This window comes from Protomyctophum bolini (assembly GCF_963924005.1).
Source record: "Protomyctophum bolini genome assembly, chromosome: 16".
Classification (NCBI taxonomy): Eukaryota; Metazoa; Chordata; class Actinopteri; order Myctophiformes; family Myctophidae; genus Protomyctophum; species Protomyctophum bolini.
In genome coordinates this window covers 3172645-3186791 of record NC_137877.1, presented here as the reverse complement: position 1 = coordinate 3186791, position 14147 = coordinate 3172645, and the positions used below count along the sequence as shown (strand labels likewise).

At 45.6% G+C, this 14147-nt stretch overlaps 1 protein-coding gene across 1 annotated transcript in view; it reads left to right on the top strand.

The window, feature by feature from the left end:
• Positions 1–1160: 1160 nt before the first annotated feature.
• cpap (centrosome assembly and centriole elongation protein) overlaps positions 1161–14147 on the top strand; it is a 28053-nt gene continuing 15066 nt past the window's right edge. Inside the window, exons 1-10 of the mRNA XM_080785233.1 lie at positions 1161–1263; positions 1873–2457; positions 4831–4948; positions 7308–7563; positions 7926–8031; positions 8453–9190; positions 10659–11568; positions 11941–12070; positions 12360–12525; positions 13990–14121. Of these exons, the coding sequence (XP_080641359.1) occupies positions 1903–2457; positions 4831–4948; positions 7308–7563; positions 7926–8031; positions 8453–9190; positions 10659–11568; positions 11941–12070; positions 12360–12525; positions 13990–14121 (3111 nt within the window). The 5' untranslated portion in view covers positions 1161–1263; positions 1873–1902. The remainder of the gene's footprint in view (positions 1264–1872; positions 2458–4830; positions 4949–7307; positions 7564–7925; positions 8032–8452; positions 9191–10658; positions 11569–11940; positions 12071–12359; positions 12526–13989; positions 14122–14147) is intronic.

Here is a 14147-nt window from a genome sequence, read left to right as displayed (position 1 = left end):
CATTAGGCCTACATATGTGTGTAAATGGCCTAGAAATCCCCCCAATGACCTGTTTGACCAGTGACATGTGTCAATATCATTATAGTCAGTAAATGTTTTGTTTTGACTGTTTTTGACTATGTCCAAAATGTCCAATTTCCTTCACTTCACTCAAGAAAACATTGAGCAAGGATTTCTATCAACCATTCCCCCCCACATGTTCACCATCTGATCCTCGGTCCTGAATTCTACTGCCTATAGATCAGGGCCCACATTAACAAAACACTGATTGAATTGAAGCGATCTTTTTAATTACTTATCTTTACACAGAAACATTACTTTTTACATTTTTACATAATGTGTGTCTTATAGCATCGTTTAAATGCTTAATTTATAGGAGTTTTTTTTTGCAAATTAATATTTTTTTCAATACTCTAGAGGGTACTCTTATTTTGAAGAGATCGTCTTGAATTTGCTAGCTGATTAGATTTGCCAGAAAATAGTGCCGGGCAAATAGCTTGCAGGTGTGAGAGCAACTTTGATTGACAGTTTGCCACAAGACTCCTCTCCACACCTCAGCAGGTAAATATAATAAAGTGTTTCAATTAGAAATGACAACATTGGTTGTTGTTGTTGTTGTTGATTTGACCACCAATGAATATTCAACACAATTATTTTAAAGAATTTCTTTTTAGACAACTGAAATACAAATATATATTATAAACCGACTGTGGCAGTCTGTTTGTATATAGTTACGTGTTCAAGGCATGTGTGCAAATCCCTCCTGAAAATGGCACACGTTTTACAAGGAAAAAAAGCTTATTTCCCAAACCTTTTAATTCCTATATCACCTGTTTTTCATTGTTCTGTGAAGCACTATTGTGTGTGTGTGTGTGTGTGTGTGTGTGTGTGTGTGTGTGTGTGTGTGTGTGTGTGTGCGCGCGCGCGCGCGCGACTGTGCGAGCGCGCGTGTTTACGTGCGTGCGCGAGTCGCACTACAAAATTAAAACGAATTCAGATAAGAGAACCTGCTTGCGTTGTCGAAACAACATTACCCAAAATGCAATGCTTTGAGTTGTCGGAACAACATTACCCAACATGCACTGCTTTGAGTTCTCGGAACAACATTACCCAACATGCATTGGTTCCGTTTCCGCATCTCGCGGGCTTTGTTTTTGCTATGGCGGTCGGCTTCGAAATCCGAATCTCCCTGTTGTCTTTCTTTAAACTTATTTTCGATGTTTATATAATGCAAAAATCTTTTCTCCTGGTGCTACATTACGGGTAACTACCGGCATGTGTTATTATAGTTTGGCATTGTTACTTTGCAACTTCTCCAAGCCTGTTTGTTGTATAGCCTGTAGATATAATTTGTTGCTAAACTGAGTTTCACAAACACTGGGGGGTTAAAGTAGGAGTTAACCTTCAGTAAACGGTTTAAGTGGATAGGAGCATTTGGTACTATAGACATACTGTCTACAGTTGACTAGTTATATGACATTGCATCATGTTGTTATTTAACCAGGGGGATCCACCCTTGTTAGCCTTATCTTCACGGGACATGATATGCCTAATAAACGTTTGTTGTTGCAACTTGCCAGAGCAACAAACACTCCTTTTAAACTGCCAACATATCCCTTTGCACTGGTATGACAACGAGCTGTATAATTAACTAAAACCATAAGCAGTTCCACAAAATTTCTCTTCTGTCTGGAGGAGACGGGTTACTTGACTGACTCCTCAACCTGTCACTATAATCTGTGTTTATAAGCAGTTCCACGTAAAACCTCTGATTTCTCTTCCGTCTGGAGGAGACGGGTTAATTTGACTCATTGACTCCTCAACCTGTCACTATAATCTGTGTTTCTAATCCCCCCCCCCCCCCGGGATTAGGCGGAGGTTGTCGTCGAGGAGGCCAGCGTGATGATGTCATCTCCAGGTGGGCTGTACTCCTCCTCCTCCTCCTCGCAGTCAGACTTCCTCGCCCGCTGGATGCCGGGCGGCAGCAGCTCCTCGCGCTCCGGGGTGATCCTGAACGCCTCCTCCTCGCCGGTCCTGGCCCAGTCCCTGCGGTCCCACAGCGTGGCGTGGCGGGCCCCGCCACGGGCCCCCAACGCCATGATGACGACGACGACGCCGATGGGCCCCGAAGACGACGACGACAACGACTCCTTCGCCTCGGACTTCGCTCCCCTGCCCGGCTCTCCCCCCTCCTTCGCCTCGGACTTCGCTCCCCTGCCCGCCGGCTCTCCCGGCTGCTGCAGTAGCAGCAGCAGCTGTGCGAGTGTGGATTCTGGTTCTGCTGTTCTGCAGGACGACGCACCCGGACCGTCGCCGACCCGGTCGCCGACCCGGTCCTCCTCCTCGGAGAGAACGGTGTTTAAGGGTGGCGTGCAGCCGCCTGTGCCGTTCGGAGAGGTGCTGGCGAGCCAATTTAACCAATCGGAGGAGCTACCCCTGAGGGTGAAGCTGGAACAGGTGAGGAGAAGACCAGTGTTGTTTTTGGCAGCCGATTTAGATTTTAGTTTTTAGTCATTAGTCTCTTGAATAGTTTTCTGTCTAGTTTTAGTCGACTAAATGTCATACTATTTTAGTCGACTAAATCTACAGTTGATTTAGTCGACTAAAATGTATTTTGGTGGGCCTTGATGCCGTCGTAATGACTGTTTTTTTCACTTGCTGAAAATAGCCGATCTACAAGCTCACAACACGTCGCAGCGCGACGTGTTGTGAGCTTGTAGATCGGCTATTTTCAGCATGCAACCAAGTGTAAAATGACTTATAGTGGATCTCTTGTCCACTAGTCCCTTCCTAACATTTTAGTCTAGTTTATTTTTTTTGACGAAATCGTCTGTATATTTAGTCTTAGTTTTAGTCACCATAGCTTAGTTTTAATTTAGTTTCCATTTAGTTTTTGTCGGTGGAGAAAGGTAGTCGACGAACACTTTTCGTCTTAGTTTTAGTCGACGAAATCAACACTGGTGAGGACAGACAGACAAACAGTATCACCCCCTTTTTTTCCCGGGACCCTAGTTTACATTTTCTGTTTAGGTAAACTAGAGTCCCGGAAGGGGCCTATAGGACAGACGGGTGTTCTTACTTTTTCAGTCTGTAAACTAAAATTGAGATCACGGGGGTTTTATCACCCTGCTTTATTTTGTTCTTATTAATTAACCCAACCTTAGGTCAGGATTTAGAGGCGTTTTTAGAATCGGCCTTAGGCCTAAATGGGTTAAAGTACTACTGTACTTTATTTGTACTATACTTGAAAATATTGTGTTATTTTTCATTGTCTAAAATGTAGGCTTTTTAGTTTGGGTTCTATAGAGAGGAGAGAATAGACTTGAAGCCTGAGGGAGGAGGTCTCCCAACTGAAACGTTAAATAAAATAAAAATCACACCCGTCTGAAGTAAGTGGTGCATCTCCGTGGGGGCGCCCCCGGGGGGGTCCCTGAAACTTCCAGACCCACAGGAACGCGCCCAAGGTGCCGGCCCGGTTCCCGGCGAGCTGCCCCGTGTCCGAAACGGTCTAGAAATGACCGTTATTGTGTGGGGGTCCCTGTACTGTACTGTACTGTACTGTACTGTACTGTACTGTACTGTACTGTACTGTACTGTACTGTACTGTACTGTACTGTACTGTACTGTACTGTACTGTACTGTCACACCCGAAATCATCATATATATATACAGTTAACCCATTCTGACCTGAGATCAGATTCATACGAGGTTTCCGCTGGACACACACTGGTCTGATTAACCCTGATTCTGACCTGAGATCAGATTCTAAAAATGTCAGTTGTTGTTTTCAAAAACAGCAGACCTACAAGCTCGTAGCGCGCCACTCGGTGGCGCGCTACGAGCTTGTAGATCTGCTATTTTTCAATAGCTAAAGCATAACATGATTGCTAACATCAAAATGGGTTCCCGGTCAGAATGGGTTAATGTGTGTGTATGTGTGTTAGGCTGTGCAGCAGTGACACTTATATTCTCTCCTCCCTATGCTGCCTTGGCTTTATCACCTACACACTACACGCCTGCTTGGAAAGGAAGCAAAGCAGGTGTGCGCTTAGTCTCTTCTTCACTATAGGTTTAGGTTCTACAAATACTACTGTTACTTTGCATGTAAACAAACGCTGCATAAGGGGATTAGGGGCCGCAGGAAGAGAAGAGTACATGACATGTGTTCTACTTCTAGGACACGTCCATGAGTCGTGAGAAGTTCAAGTCTGTGACTGAGCCGACCTCATTAGCATGACGATCCCAGACACGACACCCATGTGCAGTCTTACTGAGCGGACATGTTTTATTCATTACCCATGTGCAGTCTTACTGAGTGGACATGTCCTATTCATTACCCATGTGCAGTCTTACTGAGTGGACATGTTTTATTCATTTGACCCATGTGCAGTCTTACTGAGTGGACATGTTTTATTCATTTGACCCATGTGCAGTCTTACTGAGTGGACATGTCTTATTCATTTGACCCATGTGCAGTCTTACTGAGGCGGACATGTCTTATTCATTAGAATTTCTATTGCATGGAGACTGAGGCACATATAATAAAGGGGGTCGTATTTATTTATTCAATGTTTTTTTTATACTTCTGATCCAAGTCCACGATATTCCCAACTAGTACATACATTGACTGTTTGTCTTGCTGCCTGACGTGAGAGATCTCTTATCTGTTATGTGATCTATCTACAATTGTGTGTGTGTGTGTGTGTGTGTGACTGTGTGTGTGTGTGTGTGTGACTGTGTGTGTGTGTGTGTGTGTGTGTGTGTGTGACTGTGTGTGTGTGTGTGTGTGTGTGTGTGTGTGTGCGTGTGTGTGTGTTTTGTTTTTTGTAGTTGCGTCAGTGGCAGCAACACATGCAGGAACAGCTCAGAGCCAATCAGCTTGAAGAGCTTCACCGTCTGCAGGAAGACCAGCAAAGGCTTCTGGGAAGAGACGGGTCACATGACTGTGGTATGGCTTCATATACATGATAGACGGGTCACATGACTGTGGTATGGCTTCATATAAATGAGAGACGGGTCACATGACTGTGGTATGGCTTCATATACATGATAAACGGGTCACATGACTGTGGTATGGCTTCATATACATGATAGACGGGTCACATGACTGTGGTATGGCTTCATATAAATGAGAGACGGGTCACATGACTGTGGTATGGCTTCATATAAATGAGAGACGGGTCACATGACTGTGGTATGGCTTCATATAAATGAGAGACGGGTCACATGACTGTGGTATGGCTTCATATACATGAGAGACGGGTCACATGACTGTGGTATGGCTTCATATACATGATAGACGGGTCACATGACTGTGGTATGGCTTCATATAAATGAGAGACGGGTCACATGACTGTGGTATGGCTTCATATACATGATAGACGGGTCACATGACTGTGGTATGGCTTCATATAAATGAGAGACGGGTCACATGACTGTGGTATGGCTTCATATAAATGAGAGACGGGTCACATGACTGTGGTATGGCTTCATATACATGATGGACGGGTCACATGACTGTGGTATGGCTTCATATACATGAGAGACGGGTCACATGACTGTGGTATGGCTTCATATAAATGATAGACGGGTCACATGACTGTGGTATGGCTTCATATACATGAGAGACGGGTCACATGACTGTGGTATGGCTTCATATAAATGAGAGACGGGTCACATGACTGTGGTATGGCTTCATATAAATGAGAGACGGGTCACATGACTGTGGTATGGCTTCATATAAATGAGAGACGGGTCACATGACTGTGGTATGGCTTCATATAAATGATGGACGGGTCACATGACTGTGGTATGGCTTCATATAAATGATAGACGGGTCACATGACTGTGGTATGGCTTCATATACATGAGAGACGGGTCACATGACTGTGGTATGGCTTCATATAAATGATAGACAGGTCACATGACTGTGGTATGGCTTCATATAAATGATGGACGGGTCACATGACTGTGGTATGGCTTCATATAAATGATAGACGGGTCACATGACTGTGGTATGGCTTCATATAAATGATAGACGGGTCACATGACTGTGGTATGGCTTCATATAAATGATAGACGGGTCACATGACTGTGGTATGGCTTCATATAAATGATAGACGGGTCACATGACTGTGGTATGGCTTCATATAAATGAGAGACGGGTCACATGACTGTGGTATGGCTTCATATAAATGAGAGACGGGTCACATGACTGTGGTATGGCTTCATATAAATGATAGACGGGTCACATGACTGTGGTATGGCTTCATATAAATGATGGACGGGTCACATGACTGTGGTATGGCTTCATATACATGATGGACGGGTCACATGACTGTGGTATGGCATCACATATCTCATTATATATAGATATTTTTCTTTCAATTAACCCTGAGTTAACCCTGACTGAGGTCGATTAAAAAAAAGTCTTCTAAATCCTAATAGCTTTCTGAAAAACCCATGTTTCTATGTGAGTGGTGCTCAACCTTTTTCAAGTCAAGGACCCCCAGAATGATCTCTATTGGGCCACGGACCCCCATCTCAAAATATGTAGTTCCAGGGACCCCCCAGAAGCAAATACTTTAGTTAAAAAAGTTCGCTCTGAAATATATATTCAAAGATTTCCACCACATTTTCACGACTTTTCAAAAATAGTAGACCTACAAGCTCGTAGCGCGACACTCGGTGGCGTGCTGTGAGCTTGTAGATCTGCTGTTTTTCAATAGCTAAATTATAACAATGCTAACACAAAAAGGGGTTCCCGCCCCAAATGGGTCAATTGAAAAAGTTTCTTTATTCCCTCTTAATATTAAAAAATTAGCTACATTTATTTATTTAAGCCATATTTTGTATTATACAAAACACGCAACATTTACTATACATAATTAAAAAATAATATTATTATAATCGATTATTTCTTTCTCTTAATTAAATACATTATTATTTCTGATTACCCGATTACACCTGTGAATGTTATCCTACTAAATGTTATCCTCAAATAAATGTTAATGTCGTTGGTATTAAATGTCACATTAGACAGAGATTTAATTAATACATGTTAATGTCGTTGGTATTAAATGTCACATTACACACAGATTTAATTAATACATGTTAATGTCGTTGGTATTAAATGTCACATTAGACAGAGATTTAATTATTAAATGTTAATGTCGTTGGTATTAAATGTCACATTACACACAGATTTAATTAATACATGTTATTGTCGTTGGTATTAAATGTCACATTACACACAGATTTAATTATTAAATGTTAATGTCGTTGGTATTAAATGTCACATCACACAGAGACTTCAGAGTTGTCGGGAACAGAAGGAGACCGGAGCAGCGTCCAGGGTAGCTCTCCCTACAGAGAACCCGTGCTCCGTTCCACAGAAGATGTTCCATTCCACGTGTTCCGTTCCACAGAAGATGTTCCATTCCACGCGTTCCGTTCCACAGAAGAGGACCAAGAACCGAGCTTTGATGATAGTAGTCATTACGAGGACTGTGACTCGACATTAGTGTCCCACCACAGAGATCAAGACAAACACTCGCATGACAGGTATTATCTGTTAAAGCAGTGGTTTTCACCCCTGGTTTAACCCATTAAAGCAGTGGTTTTCAACCCCTGGTTTTAACCCATTAAAGCAGTGTTTTTCAACCCTTTTCATATCAAGGCCCCTTTCGGCATTAGTTTGGGTCCCTTCAAGACTTTCTAAATCGGTTGTTCTCAAACCTTTTCGAGCCAAGGACCCCCAAAATGATTTATTTAGCCCCAAGCTAAAATCTTGTGCCAGCCTAGATAGATACCTCCAGAATATTTGTGTTAAAACAAAACAAAAATGTACGAGCGCGTGCCTAAAATATACCTGAATGTTTGAACACGGCTCCGTGTGTGTGTGTGTACGTGTCCCCTCTCTCCAGACCCATCAAGCCAGGCATTGGGGGTCAGACCCAGACGTTTGAGGAGCTGTTGGAGGAACAGCTGAGGTTGGAAGAACAGAGGCTGAATTCTGCCCAGCAGCAACAGGTTACTCACAAATTGATAATGTTTTGTGTGTGTGTTTTGTGTGTGTGTGTGTGTGTGTGTGTGTGTGTGTGAGAGAAAACCTTTCAGACCACATTTACAAAAATTAAAAAAACCGAAATCACTGTGAACCTTTACCGTTTGCAGTGAGTAATTGTTTTAGCTAATAATGGTATGTAGGTCATAGCGCGCCACCGAGTGGCGCGCTACGAGCTTGTAGGTCTGCTATTTTTGAAAAATTGACAGAACGAACTCACACAGAAACATAGCTTTTTCAGAAAACTGTCAGGATGTAGAGAAGACATTTTTTAGAATCTGATCTCGGGTCAGAATGGAAAACTGTCAGGATGTAGAAGACATTTTTCAGAATCTGATCTCGGGTCAGATTTCTTCAACATGCCTTTCCCTGTGTTGATCCCTGCAGAGCCAGAAAGCAGCCGAGGCTGCCAGATGCCCTCCTAAGAGAGCCTTCCTGAGGCGCGGCGAGGGCCTTTCCAGACTACCTAAAAACAACCGCAAAGCTTCCTTACCCAACGGCACCGGGGAGACGCTGAGGGAGCCCAACCCGCAACCCCAAAGGGACAGAGCGGTCCCTCGTAGAAAGTCCGAGCCCGCAATGACCCAGAAAGCCACCGGCGGCACCACCAACAGCGGAGCCCAACGACTTCCTCCTCCTGTCCAGCGCAAAACCGCCGTGCTCAACAAGGAGAACCGACCCAGAGGTCCCTCCTGCTCGCTGCCTAGTCGAGAGGTCCGAGCCAACGGCAAGCCCGTGGCGCCGAGGTCCACCAAAGTCCTGGGCAGCCACCAGAGACAGAACACGGAGGGAACGGCCCCGAGGAAACCCGGGATTCGCGGCGGCGGTGGCGGCGACGACGACAGGCGCCCCCCGCCGAACGCCGTCACGAAAGAAACGGTGGCTGTCGTCGGCGCCAGAGAGGACACGTCGCACGGTACCCGACAGAGGCGAACGGCGTCGGAAGGAGGAGGGGTCCACCACGGGGAAGAAGACGACTCTGCCTTTGAGCTGGCGCTGCGAGAGAAGCTGCAGCGTTGGGATTCTGCCCGCGGGATGGAGAGCATGGAGCTGGGAGAGTTTGAGCTGCTCGAGGAGGCGGCGGAGGAGCTCTCCTTCTCCTCCAACTCCTCCTTCGTCATGAAGGTGCCTGTTCTTATAATAATAATAATAATTATGATTATGATTATGATGAGGAGGAGGAGGAGGAGGAGCTCTCCTTCTCCTCCAACTCCTCCTTCGTCATGAAGGTTTCTGTTCTTTTATTAATAATAATAATGATGATGATGATAATGATGATGTTGAGGAGGAGGCTGCAGAGGAGCTCTCCTTCTCCTCCAACTCCTCCTTCGTCATGAAGGTTTCTGTTCTTTTATTAATAATAATAATAATAATAATAATGATGATGTTGAGGAGGCTGCAGAGGAGCTCTCCTTCTCCTCCAACTCCTCCTTCGTCATGAAGCTGCCTGTCAAAATGACCAGCTCAACATGATCTACCCACCAAAAACGTATAAATACCATTGCTGAAAATGGCTTTGGAATATAGTGGCGCTGGCATTATATATATTTAAGACAAATGCACTTGGAATGGGAAAGGGGAGAAATTAAAGTGGTAGAGTTTTTTTTCCTTTTTTGTATTTCATTTGTAATCTACTGACATTTGTGCGCTGCAGCAACACGCCTGGAAACAAAGTATTGCGTTGAGCTGACGGGCCCTTTTTTATGGCAGTCAATCAAGTGGCAGATGCCAAAAATTGTTTTTTAGATATTCAATTAAATTAAATTATTAAATATTCTCTAGGGGCATGTCATGTGATCTACCTTTTGGGCACCCCTGCTGTAGCATGATACAAGCTGGGTGTGAAACGCAGCCACCAGAGAGAAACTATTTATAGGTAGTATAGAGCGCTGCAGTCCCCGCCCCCTTTCAGAAAAGCGAGTGGCCCAGGAAGTGGAAGCCCCATGCATTCTCCCATCGGCACTTTTAATATAATTTATTTAAAGACGGTTACGCCGCGGACAAAGCCAATTCGGATCGTGACGAATCATGACAATGAACACAATATTTTGGGACGATCAAATCATTAGAAAGAAGAAAAGAAAGTCAGGAGACAACACTATTTGTTTTATTTTTCGTCTTATAAATTATTTGATCGGCCCAAAATATTGTGTTCATTGTCATGATTCGTCAAGATCCGAATTGGCTTTGTCCGCGGCGTAACCGTCTTTAAATAAATTATATTAAAAGTGCCGATGGGAGAATGCATGGGGCTTCCACTTCCTGGGCCACTCGCTTTTCTGAAAGGGGGCGGGACTGCGGAGCTCTATTGATGATGACCGTTAACAATTTTATTGCGTTCTTTCCAGAGTAGGTCTCGTTTACGTCGTATCTTTCTGTGTAGTAATCCCAGACAGATTGGGAGCCAGAATAGAATACAAAACTACTATCTGTTTCCCCTAGTACATAAGTGTAACTGGTTTAGACAATTTTCTCGTTTCTTTTTTTTGTCTCCTCTCCCAGTTTCCTAGTTGTGTTTTTCTGACCGTATAGACTGCTACTGGCCGATGGTTACAGACTCTCTCTCTCTCCCTTTTCTCTCCTCGACTCTCAGGTCCTTCAGATGGATCAGAAACACCGCCGGCTCCTGGGAGGAGGAGCCAAGGGCCTCTACCAGCGCCGCCTCTCGTCCACGCCCATCAAGTCACCCAGGCCTTCCCCTCCTAAGGCGCTGCTGCAGAGGTCCAATAGTCTGGGCAGCACCTCCAAAGGCAACACCGCGGACTCACAGGCAAACAAAATGGCTGCAGATGATTATGATGACGATGACGAAGAGAGCGACGCACCAAAGCACGGACCGGGATCGTCTTCCGACGCCTCTTTCTGCACCAACTCAGAGTTCGGGGACGACCAGGAAGTAGCGGTTCAACCGCTGGCCCCACCACCACCGGTGCCACTGCCTACCTTTCCTAGCGGCGACCAAATCTGCTTCCAGGAGGCGCCCCTGGTGGCGAACCTGCCGTACGACAAGCGGTCGTACCAGGACCGCGACGACGGCGGCAGCATCGGCGGCGGCGGCGGGAGGCTCGCCGCGTTTTCAGACGCGGGGGGAGGCGACCACGGAGACGGCTCCACGCTGACGGAGGACAAAGACGACGTGTTCGACGATGACGACACGTGGCACGATGTCGACGAGGAGGAGGAGGCCGGCGACGGCCTGGCCAATCACAGCAGAGGACCCAGCCCCGTGTCCATGCCGACGACCAATGGGAGCGCTCCTCCTCCTCCGGAGAGGGCTCTGAAGAGGAAGGTGGCGATGAACAAAGGGGCGGGGCTGGATAACGGCTCGGCCGTTCGGGAGCTGGATTGTGTTCCTCCTCCCCCCTCCTCCTCCTCCTCCTCCTCCCAGCTCATGACGAGGCTGTTCCCCTCGCTGAAGCCCCCCCTCCCCCCGCCCCAGACTGTGCCCCCGCCGCGGCCCCGCCCCCAACCCGCCGCAGCGGCTGCTGCTGAAGACGCCCCGGGTGAGACAAACGGGGTTAGATGTAGGCCTGACGTTCACTCTGAATGAAGAATATATATATTCGAAGATTTGTGCCGCATTTTCCCGATTTTTTTCAAAAATAGCAGACCTACAAGCTTAGGCCTATAGGCCTTTTCTACTATGATCTGGCTTCAGGTTGCTTGGTGCAATGCTGCATGAGTTGTATGAAGTAATGTTATGATACATGTGTCCTTTTTTTTTTGACATGTCCTTTTCAGTTTTCACCTTTTATATCACAGTAATCGGTGTCATGTACTGTATATTGATCTAGTAGTTTTAGAATTGGGAGAAATGAATGGAGGACCATACCACATGATTTCTGAAGCCTAGTGTCCATGTCTGTGTCCACTAGGCAAGCAGGTTCAGTCCAGACTGAGGGAGAGGCTGGTGGAGCTGGAGTTGGAGATTGAGCGCTTCAAGAAGGAGAACGCTGCCCTCACCAGACTCCGACAGGACAACGAGAAGCTACAGGAGAACCTCAGGTACTACAAACCGTTTTTACAAACCGTACTACAGACAGTTTTTACAAACCGTTCTACAGACAGTTTTTACAAACCGTACTACAGACTGTTTTTACAAACCGTACTGCAGACTGTTTTTACAAACCGTACTACAAACTGTTACCAACCGTACTACAAACTGTTTTTACAATTAAAAGCTTACTGTATGATGGTCACTCTACGGTAGGTGACCCTATTGTCTACGGTTCATTACTTCATTACATTCACTCTGATTTCACTCGTTGGTTTTGTGTGTGCGCTCCCTGTGCAGGAAGGACCGTGCAGCGTTCGAACAGACCAAGGCGGAGGAGATGAGCAAGTTTGAGGACTACAAGAAGGAGGAGAGCAGGAGGCTGCAGAAGGAACGGCGCGTGTTTGAGACACACGCTACCACACTGAGGGCCATGCCCGACAAGAAGGAGAGAGAGGAGATCCAGGTGAGAGAGAGACACTACCACACTGAGGGCCATGCCCGACAAGGAGAGAGAGAGAGAGGAGATCCAGGTGAGAGAGAGACTACCACACTGAGGGCCATGCCCGACAAGAAGGAGAGAGAGGAGATCCAGGTGAGAGAGAGACTACAGTGAGGGTCATGTCCGACAAGGAGAGAGAGAGAGAGAGGAGATCCAGGTGAGAGAGAGACTACCACACTGAGGGCCATGCCCGACAAGAAGGAGAGAGGAGATCCAGGTGAGAGAGAGACTACCACAGTGAGGGCCATGCCCGACAAGGAGAGAGAGGAGATCCAGGTGACGCACAGACACGTCTCCACACGTGACCCATGGGGTCCAAATATTGTATTTGTAAACATTTCCAGTAGGGGTACACGATTATGAAATTATGACCGATATCCGATCTCCGATTATTTGCAGGGTCATATCTGCCGATAATGAAACAATGAAAACAAGCCTGTTAAAAAACTATTCAATCAATCAATCAAATAAATAAATAGCATAATACTTTTCCAAGTGTCTGTTTTCACAACTGAATGAGATGAGTACACAATTTAAATGTAGAATTTTCTTTTTCTTTTTTTTTAATTGTTTTTGGTGAAAACCGATTTATATAATCAGTATTATTTTGAGAGCGTTCCGATACCAATATGGCATTCTTTTGGCCGATATGTCCGATTACGCTACCGATTAATAGTGCATCCCTAATTTTCAGAAATGGTAACTATATTCGTCATAGTATAGGGTTACTCCTTTTGGTGTTTTGAACATTATGTTATAATTTAGCTATTGAAAAATAGCAGACCTACGAGCTTGTAAGTCCGCTATTTTAGAAAAATCATGAAAATGTGGCACAAATTTGGAATATATATTTTTTCAGAGCGAAAGTTTTTAACTCAAATCTTTGCCTCTGGGCCCAGGCGGTGGCGTAACCGTCTGGGCACCCGACTGGTATAATCCAGTCGCAGTGTGCCGCGGGTTCGACTCCCGAGCCCGACACGGCCTTTACTGCATGTCTTCCCCCCCATCTCTCTCCCGTTTCCTGTCAGCCTACTGTCTGTCCCTTCAAAAAAAAACCCAATAAAAGGCGTAAAAAAAAAAAAATCTTTGCCTCTGGGGAGGAACAACATATTTTCATAATTACAAAATCACATATACTTTTTGGGGTCCTTGATATGAAATATTGAGCACCACTGAAACATGGGTATACTTCAGAAAACTGGAGGATTTGGACAAGACATTTGTTTTAGGCCTAAATGGGTTAAGTCAGTGATTACTATTCTAAATGATTTAGCATTAAATGTTGGCTTTTTCTCCCTACAATGTGACTGATTTGAAAACAACAACCCCTCCCCTTCCTCCAGGCCTTGAAACAGCATCTGGGCTCAATGTTGGCTTTTTCTCCCCACATGACTGATTTGAAAACAACAACCCCTCCCCTCCCTCCAGGCCTTGAAGCAGCAGCTGGGCTCCGTGCAGGAGGAGTTGAGGAGGCAGGAGAGCCGATGGTCGTCGACACAGAGCCGCCTACGGCAGCAGAATGACTCCCTCGTCTCTGACAACACGGCCCTCAGAGAGGAGGTAACGCCACTCCACTTTATTTCACT